This window comes from Stegodyphus dumicola, chromosome 10 (genome assembly GCF_044657685.1).
Source record: "Stegodyphus dumicola isolate Sdum_Otavi_A_Nest chromosome 10, ASM4465768v1".
NCBI lineage: Eukaryota > Metazoa > Arthropoda > Arachnida > Araneae > Eresidae > Stegodyphus > Stegodyphus dumicola.
This window is the reverse complement of record NC_140777.1, coordinates 33520046-33537611: the sequence shown is the minus strand read 5'-3', so window position 1 is coordinate 33537611 and position 17566 is coordinate 33520046. Positions and strand designations below refer to the sequence as shown.

The window sequence follows — 17566 nt, the reverse complement described above, 5'->3', positions numbered from 1 at the left end:
TAAGATACTTTAAATTAGCTTCCTTATCTAAAAGTTTCGCTAAAAGTTCATCAATTAAATCAACTGATCTTTCCTGTTTCTTTATTTCAATTTCTAACAGTTTCATAGTGTCAGTTGCTGCACGTCTGACAATTGAATTGAAACTGAATTAATTGAATGAGAAATACTCAATCGTTTGTGAAAAACTGTTTCTTTTTTGTTTTGCTTGCTTAATTTCTTTTACACATAGTTCTAGCTTTATTATAGTATTTGAATAGAACATGTGGCAATGATTAGATAATTCTTTAAATGATATAAGTTTTGTGCATTCTGAGTTATAATATGAACGAAATATAATACTGTTAAGTAAACTTAGCGCCAGAGTCTTGCTATGGTAAACAAAGTGAATTTTAAAGAATCAATTTATTCTATTGTGGTTTATGCGCTGTCGGCGAAGTAGGTTTAATTCAATCTAATAAGTTTAAATGAAATGCAAGAAAAATGCATATAATTTAATATTCCGTACAAGGAAGTCATGTGGTGTACACATCAGATTTTTTACATTTAGCTATTACATGTTTTCTGTCTAAACATAAAAAAGTAACTGCAACTATTTAGAACTGCTTTTTGCCTTTCCTCAGACGTCATCTTTCTTGCTATAAAGCAATCACCAGATGCATGATTTCCAGCACAAAAAATACATTCAATTGAATTTTGTTCAGATGTTGCTATTAGAGTAGAAGCAGAAGAAGTTTTGGAAAATTTTCCACGGTTTTTGAAACCAAAGTGTTTAGCATTCCCAGGCTTAGGAGTCTGATGTTTAGTAAAACACTGAGTAGCTATAGATGCTCTCTCTTCACCTTCAATTTCATCGAGCAAAAATGAAAGAAAGCCATCTAAATCCATGCGATGTGTTGACGCATTTTTCTCTTTTTGCTCACTACTTACAGATTCTCTCTGAATGCGATTAATAACTCGGAACCTTTGTGATGCTCTTAATGTATCATCCGGCAATGACGATTCGACTAGAGGATATAACATCGTCACATATTTATCTCTAGCAACACCCAGAACTTCTAAGTTTCATAGAGTTTTCATAATGAAAATTTTCGCTGAGAGTTTTTTAATAATATTAACAACAGTAGAGCTCTAACATAGACTTCTATAAGAAGGTCTTCTTTCCCAAAATGCGATTGGAGTTGTTGTAAAGCTTTACTATAACTTTCATCACCGGGCGGAAAGCTTTTGATTAACTCTTCAGCAAATATGAGCATGTCACTGAAGCATTTATCTGAGTTATATTCCTTTAGAAAGGTATTCAGGTTGTTCAAAATTTTACAAATATGCAAAATATTGTATTTTTTAGTTTGTAGAATATTGGTAATCGGAACAACTTTGCTTAGTATCTTGTACCACAACTCTAGCATATGTACTACAAAAATCTAATTTTTAACTTCTTTATTAACTAGAAGAGAAGCTAGATGTTTTATTTTGTTATAAAAGTTATTTCTAGAAAAAATTTCATAAATTTTGCTGGAATTTTAGAGAAATTCTGCTGCACAGTGGCATAGCTAGGGGGGATATGTTCCCGGGCACAGTATCCACTGGGTGCCAAACTGATGCTACAGAATTTTAGAAAGAAGTGTTTTCCATTCTTGGCAAACAGGAGGGGGCACAAAATCATCACTTGTCCCCAGGTGCTGAAAACCCTAGCTATGTTTCTTCTGCTGGACCATTTGTTATCTGAAGATTTTAACATTAAACTTGAAGTGTTACTTTTCAAAACAGATTATCGATTAGTTGAGGCAGAACAAAATTATATAGCTCTTGAAAAGTTGAGAAAACATTTATTATATTGGATTTCACATCGTCATTTATGACGAAATTCTAACTGCGGTTACAATAAAGTAAAAATATTGCTCATGAATTAATGTCTAAAAAAAAAATTTTTTTTTGTACACCTTGATGTTTACCCTTCATATTCAAGCCATTGTCATACCCTTATCTGCACATATTATAAATATCTAAACCATAATTTTCTAGTAAAACATTGGTTAAACTTTCACCTGTTATATCACTTACAGGACAGAATGTTAAAAAATGTTCTTTGACACTGAATTCACTTTTTTTTTTAAGTTAACATATCTTATAGAAATAGGAATTTGCTCCTGGTGACTCACCTCAGGAGTACAATCAAGTTTGCTTTTTTAACTTAATTAAAATATTATTTCTTATATTATCACCTATAATTTAATCATTTTGTTTTGAATTTTTATCTCCAAGATTAACTGGCATATTTTTTTTAGATCTGTTATGTAGATATATACAGACATGACCGAGTCAAAGTTTGCTACCATTTCTGTACTTAAAAAAAATTCTTTTATTTTTTTCAAATAATTTATTACTAGGAAAATGAAAAGCCAAGTTTTATTGAGCAGAAAATTGAATTGTATAAATTATTCTTTCAATGAGACTACACCAGTGTTTAGCTTATTTTTTTAATAAATTTTGCATTTTGGAATCTTTGGTTCAGTTAGTTTTTAATCATTCTAATAAATCTAACCAGAAATGTTAGTTTTCAAAATGAATTTACTTTTTTCATGAATTTTCAAATGTTTGCTTAAGTGATGCCAATCAATGAAACTGTTTTCGTTATTTAATCCAGTATTTTTAAGGTCAGTGGATTATTGATGTAATTGAATAATCTAACAGAAATGGAAAAAAAAGTGTTTTTCTTAATAAGATAACAAATTTTGCTGAAACTTTTCACTATTTGACGAAATTCGAAAGAAATATATGTCAGAAAACTCACATCCACTTTTGTCTATAGGATACATAATTTTATTCTGATAATACATAGGACATTTTTCGACTAGTTCTTGCACCTGTGTTGAAGATAATATACTCGACCGCAGACCTAGATTGTTAGAGAGAGGTGAATATGCATCTTTGGATGATTCATCTTACTTACTCGAACATGATGGCACAGATTGAAATGTAACCGAAAACGAAAACCACAGCTATCACTGGAGCTTCAAAAAAGTTGATGAGTTTTAAATTGCTCTGCTCCAAGTCTTCCTCTCATTCTCGTTGGTTAATTTGGTAACCAGACAATTTCTTTTTTTATTCTCGGATCATCTAACTAAAATTAGGAAACACGAAATTTTATTTGTTTTATATAAATAATTATTAAAGAGAATTCAAAATTTTAAATTTTATAATTATTGTAATGAAAATTTCGTTAAGTATATATAGAAATTAGTGAACTGAATGTATAGTTAAAATTATGTAATTTTTTAAAGTTGAATAAAGCATTATTATAATAATAATTATTATTATTATATAAAACTGAATTCACTTAATCACATGCCTTATTTTTTATTTTTGTCACAATCATTATTTAGCAAATCAGGGTTCACGAATACATATATTTGATAAACTAATATGGCTTATGCATTCATGACAACAGTGAAAAATTAATAAACCTGCATAGAACGTGAAAGTGTTTAAATAAAATTTTGCAAGCTTAAACCTGGAAACTTTTCAGTGAACGGTGTGCCTATCTAGAGACCATAGATGAAGCAGAGTAATACAATTTCATAGTCAGAATTGATAGACAATAAATTATCACAGGCTTCTTTAAAACCTTAGTGCCTTTGTGCACCACACGATCTTTCCCAAATAGATGGCATGTCCCTGCGTATAGCTTGTCTTATTTTGACACATTGCAGACAGTAGTTACCACTTCAAGCTACTAAGAATGTTAAACACAAGACATTGCCAAGCACATCTGCAAGCAAAGCTCACATAGTGATTTCTCAGTACTCTGAACTCTCCGACTGAAAACTGATGCTCTCCTTGGTCTTATGTATTTTCCCCTCATCCACCAAAAAATTTCTAGTACCTTTGATTTCTTGAAATTGCTTGCAAGCATACACAGTTGCAGTTACATAGGACCAGATACAGTTACATTTACACAAGAATCAGATTTGTTATGGTTGTACAAAGATCAAACCAAAATGTCATCAAATGATCTCCAACCTTGGTGATTTATGGGGATTTCTCATCAAATTGGCAACAAAAATAGCCATTTACTTCTGTGTTAAATGGAATTACACCTGTAGTTTTACTTTTCCATCAGTGTTGTGTTTTCTGATGCCTTTCATGTTGCATTATACAATAGATACTATAATTTACATGTAATGTCACTGAAATTATTTAGTACATGATGTGTACAAAATTTGTACAATAGTGTGTAGGCAGTTCTCTGTGTTTTAACGATATAAATTATAAATTACATAATAGTGTTTTAGAATTGTTAACAGTTTAAAATATGTTTTGAAGCTATTATGACATCTAGAAAATATGTTTATGAAAAAGTGTGTAAATATAAATGAATTATGTAGCAAGTAGCACCATCTATTGAAGACATTGGAAATTTAAGAATTTGATATTTATTAACCTGTTGTTGAATAATAAAAACAATACTGTAACTTGATGTATTTTACTTCTCTTTACCTGTATATAACTTTTGTATATCTTCCATTCCCTTTAGAGGTTGCCAGTACACACTTCATATTGCTGCTACTGAATATTTTAGTCATTTAGTTGCATTTGAACAAAGCATTCAAACAGTGACTAAGCTTATTTGTGTGTGTGCGGATAATTTTATTTCATAGTCAGATGTTAAGATGTCGGTGCTTTCTAAGCATTGATCAGAAAGATCTAAACACATTGGTCTTTTAGATGTTTCACCATCGGCATCATTGTTCAGAGGGCTACATAGGGAGTAGGTGAATATTATATTCATGAGAAACAGAAATGGCTATAAATATCCTTGCAAATTCCAGGATTCAAACCTGGGTCCAAATATAGGGCAGCCAGCACTGCTAACTGCCATGCCAAACAAGTTGGATGTGTAAAATCTTTGTATTTCATCAAATTTCAAAATTTCTCTTTCCTTTTTAAAATTTGTTTGTATGTATATGATTTATTTGTAAACATAACAAGTTTGTGTGAAGTTGTGACTAAATTTAATGCATTGGAGAATAATGAATTATTAACCTTTAAGCTAAATAAAATTCATTTTAATTTAAATAACATATTAATACAATATTCAATAAGTATCTCTGAAGTAACCAGTGTGATATTGAGGGGAGAGTTCACATTTAATTACTCTAATATCAGTGAATAATTTTAAATAATGTATTACTGATACATTTAACACTAGTGGGATATGCATTAGAAATTTGCATTGAATTAATTATTAAGTAATTGGTTTTTATTTGTTAACAGGCAAGTATACTGTTAATAAATAAATCATAGAAATTTTTCATACTGTATATGTATTACTTATATAATGTTATAATTTTTTGTATATGTAAATAATTTTAGTCAAATTATATGTAAATTGTAGTATCCCTGTGTAACTGTAATCCATCCGATCCCTATGTAGCTGTAACTGTGTATGCCTTCCAGCAATTTCGAGAAACCTAAGGTACTGGAAATTTCTCCATATCCAGAGGACAACTTTGTAACATTGGTTAGAGCATCAGTTTTCACTTGAGTTCAGAGTTTAGAGTACTGAGAGATCACTGTATGAGCATACACATTGAGGCTTTTTATATTGTTTTGTGTTTAACGTTCTTAGTAGTTTAAAGTGGTTACTTGAGCTCTGTCATACTGAAAAGAGCTGTACGAATACTTTTGTGAAAAAGTTCCAGAACTATAAAATGTTTCTTTCAGGGAAATAAATTTTCATCAAGCTATCATTGGTTCTGTGTGCATGCAATCCATTACGAACCCATATGCACACAACAGTATTTATATATGAATCCTTAATATGTATAGATTCTGTTTTATGAAAATGTTGCCAAACTAAATAATGGGCCTGGAATTTATTGCTAGGTAATATATTACCATTTTTTTATGGTAAATAAACTGTAATGTAATGTTTATTGATTTTTCTTTGGTTTAGTGTTTGCTGGTATACAGAATTGGCAGTGGAGACTTTGGTTGACCATGGCAGATTTTTTGGAGCAGCGGAAACTAAAAAATTTGCAGTCCTCATTATCTGAAGTAGAAATTAAAAATTATGAAGTTAAACTAAATAAAGCTAGAAACTTTTATATTAAAGGAGTAAGTAAAATTTAAAAAAAAAAAAAAAAAAAAAAAAAAAAATTCCCTCATCTCCTCCCAATTTTTAGTTTTTTTAAAAACTTTTATTATAGAAAGCTCATTTAATGCATAGGAAATTACATTTTGTTATTATTGTTGTAATTGTTATTTTTGTTATTATATACCTGTTAGGATTATAGTCTTAGGAATGGAGAGGAGAAATTTGCAGGATGGAAGCAAAAACTTTTGCAATTATTTATTATAAAGTATTATAAATTTTGTGTATTTTAACATTTAATTGGTGCTTTCTAAAGCTATTCTTTGAAAAGAAAAATTGATGGATATGCCTTGTTACATAGTGAATATTTTGTTATGTAGTGAATACTAAATTGCTACCACGGGCACTTTCCAGGATAGTCAAGGAAACACATTTTCGAGAACCCACACTTAAAAAGTCCTTGCTTGTCTGCCCTTTTATAGGCAGAGTATAAAAACAAAGTAAAAAATAAAGGGAAAACAAAATGTAATCTGCAGCTGAGGTAGAAACTTGATAGTAGCTTGCAGTAAATTTGGTTGAGTGTTGAAGTCAACGGCATAACCCATGTACAGCCATCTATCAGTGCTCATAGAAAATGGTTCAAAGTAATTTAAAAATCAGGATCTGATAAAGCCAATGAAAGATAAGCTCTTCTCTTGAGCTGGTGAAGACAAATCAGAAAAAAGGAGGGTGTGAAGTTGCTTGTCAAATGAAAGATTTGCAGGAAAAATCACTGGTCTGGGCTTGTTGGTAAATAGTACATGACTCCTACCAAATTGGGTTTTCATGATTATCATGTGGAGCAGATAGCATATTAGTACAGTTAAGGAATAGCACTGAAAATGTATTTAAATTTACATTAAATTTATTAATTACATATTAGTATAAGAATTATTAGTATTTAGTATAAGAATTTGTGATAGAAAACTTTATAAATTATTTTAGGAATATTATAACGTATGGATTTATCATTTTGTTAACTTTTTTATTGTGAATATTAACATTTTAGATCTTTTTTTATATGTAAATAAATTCAAACTTTCTTTAAAGGTAACTCATAACATTATAAACACGAAACAATTAAGTGTTGCAATTGCTAAACTTCAGGGACTGACAGGAGAACTCAGAGTAAGTATGTTTAATCATTCTGACATGATTAAATTTTTTTTCAAGCAATGAAAATCAGATCTTGTTAAATGTACTGAGAAGTGTAGAAATGTGTAGAATTTCACAGAAATGCTTTAGATGAATTAAAATTAGGACAATGTATTAAAATTACACTTTTTAGAAAAATAGCATTAAAATAAATGCTTTTTATTTCTTTTTATCATGTTTTAAGTCTTTATCTTTTACTTTTGTGATGTTTGATTGTAATTCTTAAACTGGTGAAATAAAACAAATGTTATGAAGCATGAAAATAGCTTCAAAATTATTTTTCATCAGAAGCTGAACCTGGTGTATTACACTAGAATTTTCATTTGTCTAATTTTTCAGTTTTTTATGATAAGAATTTTTCCTCTGTAATTGTTCCAAAATATTCAGATGTATGATACATTTTTCAAAAACTTTTCTGTTTTTGCTCCTAAAGAGTGTGCAAATATGAAAGACTGTGATCAAATTCTCCTATTATGTTAGAGAATTCTTGCAAAAAATAGTAAAAATAAAATTATTTGAATTTTCTCCTTTTGATCTGAAAAGTATTTCATCTAACATATTACTGTAGAAAAATCACATATGAAGAAAATAATCATTGAGGAAACAATTGATTACATGAAGCAAATGAAAACTGTGCTTAGAAGAAATAAATGAAGATATTACCAAATCAGCAGATGCAGCAAGCAAAAGTTTTCTAATTTTGATCATAAAAGTTGTCATCGTCTTTTTTTTTTTTTCCTTTTTTTTCATATTGCTCTCAAAATATCTAATATGAAGAGAAAAATATTGAGGAAACAATTGATTGCATAACGAAAATGAAAGTTGTTCTTTGAAGGAATAAATATCAGCAGATAAGTAGAGGACAACATGAATAATAATTTGCTTATTAAAGCAAATAAATGGGGGAAAATAGTTAAAGAAGAGAAGGAAATAGATATAAATAAGCCAAAGTGTCAGAAACATTTTCAGACTAAAAAGACACAAATATTTTGCAGTCTTATGGATGTTTTTTATCTTTCAATGGATAATTATTCTAATTAAACATTACTTGATAATTTTTAGAGAGTTATTTATATTTTCTAATTGATTTTACAGTTACGTTAAATATTACAATGTGTTTAATAGTAATTCATCCTACAAGTTTCTGTTTGCATTTTAGAATGATGTTATAAAACTGTAGTGGGTCACATAGAAGACAGCTTTAATCTGTTCAATTCTCATTTATTGATAGGATCATAATTTTTGTCATTAATTGGTGTTATTAATTTCCACGTACAGAAATGTGTATAAACTCTGTGCTGATTTTGATGTATTTCCTCAAATAATAGATCTGTTGTTCATAACTTTCAAAATAAATTGTTAATTCAAAATTAATCTTTCATTTCTGAATTGTCTTGATGATATTGCTACTGTTCAAGTTTTTTCTGCATAAGATTTTTATTATCCATAAGAGCCAAAAATCAGTTGATTGCAAATCAAAAGAAGTTCAAAGGTACCCTGAATCTTAATAAGAAGCACTGTGATCTTTAAATATCTTTTTGTCATGAAATAGATGATAAGAACATGCTAAAAGCATCACACACATAATTTCAGCAGTTACAAATAAAGTTGAAAATATGTTTTTAAATCTTCCTACTCTAGCAATTATTATTATATTTGAATTTGTTTGGAGTAGACTGCATCACAGAAATCTCGAAAATTTTTTAATTCTGGAATGAGATTACACACACACACACACACACACACACACCAAAAAAAAAAAAAAAAAATATAAGAATGTTACATTGGTCTTGCAGTCTGACACCATATGTTTCATGTGAATATCATGCAATGATCTCTGCAAAGCTATTGCTAAAATTTCATTGAGATTTAAAAGTAATTTCCTCTGTCTACTTTTAAACTTAATTGACAATATTTTAATTAATCAGAATTTAAATTATGCTAACCACAAATTAAAAAGAATGAGTTTTTTGTTAAAATATGAAGAGCAGCTAAAATACTTTTTAGATTGTGCAATATTAATAGGAATTATAGATAGAGAAATCATATATGCAGACAATGATTAACATTAATAATTAGGATGAAAAGTGCTGAATAACTAATCTTTCAGTGAGGAGGTACTGTACCTGAATTACTTGTGTTAAAGTGTAAAATTAATGTTATGTAAAAATAATTTTATAATTCTCCCGTGTACAGGCCAATATGAAACTCTTATTGTGTTTGTATGTATAACACAGATATGAAGCTTGAAAACTCAAATTCTTTTCATTTAATACAGCGAATACCCAAAGTTATGGCCCAGAGTGAAGCATTTGAAAAAACATTTGGTACTTTGCTGATAATGTTGGCTCCGTTGGCTCCTCATTTTGCATCAGAATTGTGGACGGCATTCTGCAGTGTTGCATTAGGAGGACAAAAGTGTTCTTTTGATTTAGTAAGTAGGAATTCATGCTCTATAACATAAATTATTTTATGTATAATATCTTAAATAATACTAATTAATAAAATAATTTTATTGTTGAGTTACCTTAATAAACGTCTACTGCAAAAATTATACATATAAAAGATTAATAAAAATATTAAGCTGATAACCTTTTATTTTTATAGCACATATTTATGTAAAGCATTGATTTCTATCTCCTGAAAATAATGATTCTGAAACTAGTAATGCTGTTATTCTTTTTTTATCTCTTTTAACAACCCAGGAAAGTGATTTTGTTTTCGTTCAATGACAAAATCTTCACTCTTTCAAATGAAAGTAAAAAATATAAGAGCACGTTGTGTCTAATTAGTGATGCATACAATCTTCATTTATCTTCACTGCATTGGTTATCAACGTGACAAAGTGAATCATTTGAAAGGTTATTTTATCTGTATATGATAACATTTCACAATAAAGTCTATGTTATATCAGAAATGCAACTCTGCAGTTTTTTTTCAATGAATGGGTTGGGATGAGAATTAAAAAATATACATAGATAGTTAGATAGATCATTAATGCAACTGGTCTGCAGACAACAAGTAATCCTTGAAGCCTGCCATTGGGGTCATTCTAGATTTGCAAAAGTTTCCTGTTATTTGTAAATGGAATTAACATAACTTCTTGCTGTTGACATGTGGCTAAATACAGTAGAATATTTTTTAGATATATTTTCAGAACTAAATGAACTAAATATCCATTTACAAACTAATACCTCAATGATAGGGATTTCAGAGTTTGAGAGGAAGCTTAGTGTGTGAGTTAGTTGTAATTTTTCATCATTTCTTGCCTTAGAATAATTTGTAGTAGGAAATTATATCATTGTTAGGAAAGAGTTATGAAATGACATATGTTCATGCATTGAAACTTTAATGTCAGAATTTGGAACTTATTTTCTAAGTGGTAAATATAATGAATTTTCATGTGTTCTTGATTTTTTCCATTGTGAGTTTGAAAATAACAAACGATCACTGAATGAAAAAGAACAGTTAATTGAGCTTTCTGATGTCACTGCACTTAAAATCAAATTTAGCTTTTCTTTTATAAGTTTATTAATGTCAATTAAATGAATTTTATTTAGTTATGTTCTTAAAATATAAGTATACTGTTGTAACATACACTAAAAAATTTGCTTTCAAAGGAGACAGGAGTAAAGTGGTCCACAAAACATTCTAATTTACAAAAATGATTCCAACTTGAAAAATGTTTGAGTAACGCTGCTGTATTGTATTGACTAAATTTTGTATTTCTTCTTTTCTGTATCATCTGTGTGCAGTTAAGCCAACTTTATGAATAAAATGTTTGTCCATTTAATAAATTGAAAGGAAAGATTTATTTTAAAAGGTAGCTTTAAGTTTTTCTTAAAAATTAAATAATAAAATATAAATCTACTTCAGTGAGTTAAAAATGTACTATAAATAAAAAATTTAGTGTCGAGGCTAGAAGGGGAATTTATACTGACAAAATTGTTTTGAGTTGCTTTAAATCAGCAGAAAAGAAAAAGGTTTGTAAAGAAAACTAAAAACAAAAATAAATAATGAAATATGACTTTTGCTAATAATAATAATGGTATTCTTTTACAGTCTGTTGCCATAAATTACATAAAAAGTGTAAAGCGGTCTTAATTCCCTAAGTGGCATGAGGGCGGTTATAAGGCCATGAGAATGTTTTGTCACTTCATATATGTTAGCTTATAATTTAAAGTGTTATACATTAGCTTATATTTTAAAGTATTTTGTTTCCTTACTTTCTTTAATGATGTACATATTATCTTAATGAATAGAAGTACAGAGACTAAAATACATAGTCATACAGGTTTAGCTAATAAATCCTGTTTATATACAGGTTTTCATGAGCAGATTCCAAAAGCCTTGCTACTCAGAGGGTTAAAGTGTAAAATGAATAAAAGTGTTTGTGTCATTGAAATATTATAGCTTTGTAATATTAGTTTGTGTGATCTGTTTTTAAATTAATTTGCAAAATATATATTTTTAATAAAATATTCTCTTTTCCTAGAATAAACCTGTGTTGCTTCAAAAATGGCCAGAATTTGATGAAAATTGTGAAATGGAAATTCATATCAAAGTAAAAAGATATCCTGTTGAATCATAATTTATTCAAGTTAGATCATAATTTTTAAAGTTAGTGGAAAGTTAATTCATGATATAGTGCAGTCTGTAAAGCAATCTAGAAAGTGTTTTAATTTTTATTTTTTTTATTTTATGATGTTTAGTTAATAATTAGCATCAGTTTCATCTTACAAAGGATATATGTGTTTGAAGAAGAATAACTAGCCTTCTTTAACTTGTCTGAAAGTATGCAGGGTTATGATTTCACTCAACTGAATTTTTCTTCAGTAAACATATTGTTTCATTAATGTCCATTAGTCTTAATAGAATGGTAATCAAATAACAGCAAATATCAAATATCATATTTACTTGAAGTTTTTTTTTTACTATATATTTTTTCTAAAATTCGGTAGGGTTTTATAGATGGCCATTTCGATAAGTGGAATTATATTTAGGCAATAAGCTAATACTGTTATTTTAATAAAATTCCAAGTGTCGTCACTAATCCATGGGTTCTATTTGGGCGAGCTATTTCGGCTTCTATATTCGATTCAAATCACAACTTCACTTAAGTCTTAATGACTATTTATTTACACACATCTTTATATTACAATATTTACATCGTAGTTGACAATTACTTTAAAGACAGTACATTTTAATTGTTTTCTAAGTCAGAAGTTTTGTCTTTACGCTCCTCTGAGTGGTTCAAATCTAGTGTTTTTCCCAGATCTCAATTAGAGAAAAAGAAAGGAAGAATGCCCACCATCTAGTGGCAAGAATGGGACACCAAAAGAAGGACAATAAACTGAGATACTCTTTCTAGGAATTACTGCAAAATAAAATAACTATGTCTCTATGTATATACTTCTTTAAATTTATTTTAAAATGAAGGAAGGTTTTTAATTTTAAGTAAATACAGTAATACAGAACTACTGAAGAACAAGCACTAAAATAAATCTGCTGAACAAGAAATCCACATTTTATCATAAACATGGTGTAGTAAAAGACAGGCACTGTACATCTGTCTGTAAAAGACAGACATGAAATCTTAAATGTATTTTTATGCAGAAAACATTACAATTAGTACTTGGTATGTATCAATATTTTTGTTGCATGTATTTCTGTTTGCAGATGTATAAAAATTGTTCTATGCATCAGAAATTTCTTATTTTTCTCCATTTTGTGTAGTCATTTTTAAACTTCACTTTTGACTGACTGCAAAAGATACTTTGGCGATGGGACATTAAATTTGCTTAAAATCTGATGTACAGCACAAAGTCCATAATCCAGACTCGTCGGGACTTTGGCGATTCCGGATTAGGGGTTTTTCTGGATTTATAGGTCATCAATTTTAATCTGGTAAGATGGCATGCAGAAATTATACAATTAAAAATATGAAATCGTAATTTATGAAATAAAGAACAATTATGATCTAAAGGGTATCAAAATTTACAAAAAAAGCTTTATATTTATTTGTTTACTTTATTAAACATTTCTTTCAGTGTAAGTTGTTTAAGATGCTTTTTAAGATGTTATGTTGTTTAAGATCCTCAAAAAGTTCCTTTTTCTTGTGTCATATATAGTGGATTTTCCAATGCCATACTTCTTCCATAATTTTGAGACGGATAGGCCTTTATCCATTTTTTGCAGCAATTCCACTTTTTGTTTAATGGACATCAAAACATGCTTTTGCTTTGTAGATCCTTTGGCAGCTCCAGAATTGGAAACTCTTTTTGACATAATCGAAAGTTCAAGCTTAATTTTTATAAAATTGTTCTAACAGTATGCAAAAAATAATAAGCCGGATCCAATTAGAAGATTAAGGAACAGCGCGATCTGCAACATTAACTGAAATGCCGTAGATAGTTTTAGCCTAGCTTATACCGTCCGCTATACATTAAATGTGCATGTGTAAATGCATTATGCACATGTGTAAACGCATTATGCACATACGTAAACGCATAATGCGTTTATGCATGCGCATTAAGTTTTTAGCTTTGAGATCCAGATTATAGATCATTCCGGATTATGGACGTTTGGATTACAGACTTTGTACTGTATTACATTTTGATATTCATTGCTATTTTATTCACTTCAGTGTAAAACTTCTGATTAGCTGCGTTTTTCCTTTTACAATTATCCGCTTTGTTTGGGGAATAGTTGGGTTTGGGATATTCTGAGAGTTTTTGAAAATATTTAAAATGATATCTTATTACCAAGCTGAGCTAATAAGTAAATGGAGCTTCAAACATAAGCACTCTACATAACATCTAGTATATAGTATTTTTCCTCTCTCTCTTTGCTGAAATTTAGAAGAGATTAAAAAATTTAACAGTTTATCACTAACAGAAAATTTAAAAAATAAATAAATAAAAATTGTTGGGGTACTGTAATAAGCTGATCTCTAAGTAAATCAATTAAAGTAAAATAAATGTGTTATTAAAATGTTCTAATATTAATGAACAAATTATTTATGCATTTATTTCATTTAATAAACTCTTTAAATAGTAATTAATAACTGAAGTTTTATTTTTAGATAAAATATATTGCTGGGCAAATTGTGTTTTTATGGTGTGTCAGACAATCAAATGTAGGCTAAATAAGATCAAATCAAATTAGGAATTTTCTTTATTTTCATTCACAAGTATAATTTCTTTCTGCTATTGCTCTGACTTATTTCTCTTAATGTTTAGTACGAAGTAAGGTCTAATCATCCACTCATCTTTAGCATTTTTAGTATTCTACAAGGGCCAACAAATAAATGCAGAGGTTCTCAGCAAAGTATGCAATTAGAATAGACATGTGTATTTAATCATTTAGAAAAGCCTAGGAAATTGTTACATGGCATGATTACTTTTACCAGAGCTTATTCAAAAATTCTTTCATTTGTCAGTGTGATTTGGGAAAGGCATAGATATTTCAAACTTTAACCACTAAATATTGAAATATATTAAAACTGAAAGGTTAATTCTAAAATTTCAGGACTTCCATCTTTTTCAATAATATGTATACTTTTCATATTATGACATTAAAACTCTTTATTATAAATAGAAACAAAAATGTGTTTTTATTTGTTCGTAAACTTGTAAATATAACTTTAATATCATGTTTATTATAGTTAAATGGAGATGAATGTGATTCTATAATCCTGCCCCGAAAGGAATTGTTGAGTTTATCAGAAGAAAAGGCAATTGACTTGGCATTAAGTAGACAAAAAGTACTCGATGTACTAAATGGTGCTAAAGTAAAACATGCAAGGTACAAGAAATGGCCTAATTATGATTCAGATGTCTTCATAGTGTATATACCTCAGAAGAAAGCTAAGAAACCTGCCAAGTTAACCAAAGCTGTAAAGTCTGCCTGAGTAGCATATTTATTATATGTTCTGTTGTAAATAAATGTATATATTGATAGTTTTGAAATAATGTGTAATTATGTAATTAATAATTTTAATAAAAAAGTTTTTCTGATTCGTCTTATTATTTTTTTTAAATTTTATTTTCTGACAAAGTATTTTCGGCATACAGTATGAATTATAAGTTAAAAATATAACATATAATACATGACCATATATTATATGTTATATTTTTAACTTAATAATTCACAAATATTTGTGATAAAATTTTTATTGGAGGTGAGCTGAATAATAATTTGGTTGTGTATTTCCCCATTTTGAGTTTTCAAGTATTCTGGAAAACTCATTTTGTATTTTGTGCATAGCAATAATTTTGAAAAATGTTTCCAGATTATTTGAGACATACATTAAGTGAAATGTTATTTTTTATGGTATTACTGTAGACATTAGTCATAACTATTTTATTATATTGCTTCCTCTGGGATAATATATGCATACAAATTTTTTACTCAGTTTTTAATTTCATAGCCATTGATAATAGACACAGACTTCCAATTAAAAAAAAAGTATTAAATGAGGCAAACATCCATTGTTCGCATTTTTAAATTAAAAAAAGTTTTTTTTTTTTTTTTTTTTTTTTTTTTGTAAAACTAACTTCTTATACACGCTCCTGGTACCAATATTTATATTTAGGAAAATTTTAGATTAGTTATTAAAAAAATATGTGAAAGTTTGACTCTCATGTGACAAAAATTGGCCAAGACATTTAATTCCAAAATTTGCTGTTTTTTGATGTCATTTTCAATTTGCTTTGAGGGATTGGTTAATAAATGGATTAGAATAATTTGATGTTAATGGTAAAGTGGATAGTTAGAGTATTTGTGAAATGCAGAAATAAATTAGAATAATTTAAGGTCAGTCCTAAAGTGGATCATTATAATATTTCTAGTTTAAGTGATGTATTGTGACATATATAAATATTTCTGAATTAATAGTTTATTTAGTTAGTTAATAATTATTTTCTTTTTTTAATTTGATTTTTGTTTGTTTGTTTTGTAGTAAAATTACGCCTTTTCTTTATTATATTCGATTCCTTACATATCTAATTAACAGGTTCACCATTGTTTATGTGTTTTAACTCGTAATGCGTAAAAAAACAATAAAAAATAATTACAACATTTTCACTGCTAATTAATGAATATAATAAATTTAAACAAACAAAAGGCAAAATCTTTTGGTTATCGAAATAATAATTTTTAAACTGTCCAAAAGTGCTTGTACCTTTAAAAACATCAGAACATTTAAATATAAAAGTTTTTTTTTTCAATGAAAATGAAAGTCCTGTTGAAAAGTTCAAGTGCATATTTGGAGAAGAAATACTATGTGATAGGTGGTCTAAACTTGAAACAATAATTAGTCATTTAGATGGTTTTTCAGTTTCTTATGATTTTGATGGCCACAATTTAAAATTAGATAAAGTATGAAAACTAAGGTTGGAATATAGAGAAGCATAAAATAATCCAGATTATGAGAAATTTAAATTTTTGTGTGAACAAGTTCAGTTAATTTAAATGAAACAGCCTTCCTATAGTGCAGAATTCCTTGACTGGATATGTTATGTATTTTATTGTAATCAAAACTGTTACAATATTATATGCAACTGTAATTACTTTATATTACCTCACTTCATATTTAAAAAAGTTATCTTTAAAAATTCATCAAGCAGATTCTGGGTTACAAACCAGGGCATTGGATGTATTTGATGAAAAAATGTGAAATTTTAAATGATTCTGGAAAGCTTGTCAATTTATTATTAGATGAAATATAACCAGATAATAATTTCTGGATAACTTGCAAATGGAGGCAACAATTCTGCAGACATTTATGATAAGTTCCATATTATATATATATATATATATATATATATATATATATATATCTTAAAGGTATTGTAGCAATGTTTTCTGTTAAGAACTTATCACATCCACTATTAATGTCTAAAAAACAAATAATTGATCATGTGCAGTCACTCTTGTGGCTATCATATTGTAACTCTCATATCATTCAATAATATTAACAGGAAAATGTTTGAAATGCATCGTGGTGGTATGTTAACCCTTTACGATGATCCAAGTGTTATATTTCAAAATATTAGAAGGTTTACTCTACTTTCTAATTAAGGATCATCGTTAAAATTAACTCTTCCCTTTTTCATATCCAAAGGTATAAATAATTACTCAAAACGTTTTTCCGCGTAAGATATTTTCATCATTTCTGGTATCGTAACTGTTTTCGATAGGTCCTCAAACATGTGAACAATTTTTGGTTTTGAGGGGAATTGAAAGTCCAAAGTGTTAAAAAGAATTTCTTTCAAG

At 28.3% G+C, this 17566-nt stretch overlaps 1 protein-coding gene across 2 annotated transcripts in view; it reads left to right on the top strand.

Moving 5' to 3' along the window:
• Nucleotides 1-15308, top strand: part of LeuRS-m (Leucyl-tRNA synthetase, mitochondrial) — a 95352-nt gene extending 80044 nt beyond the window's left edge. Inside the window, exons 16-20 of one of the 2 annotated variants that reach the window (XM_085824860.1) lie at nt 5957-6117; nt 7184-7261; nt 9567-9722; nt 11784-11852; nt 14955-15308. In XM_085824860.1, coding sequence (XP_085680986.1) covers nt 5957-6117; nt 7184-7261; nt 9567-9722; nt 11784-11852; nt 14955-15200 — 710 coding nt within the window. In that variant the 3' untranslated portion in view covers nt 15201-15308. The remainder of the gene's footprint in view (nt 1-5956; nt 6118-7183; nt 7262-9566; nt 9723-11783; nt 11853-14954) is intronic. The other variant, XM_085824861.1, reaches the window with a different exon arrangement.
• Nucleotides 15309-17566: the final 2258 nt, after the last annotated feature.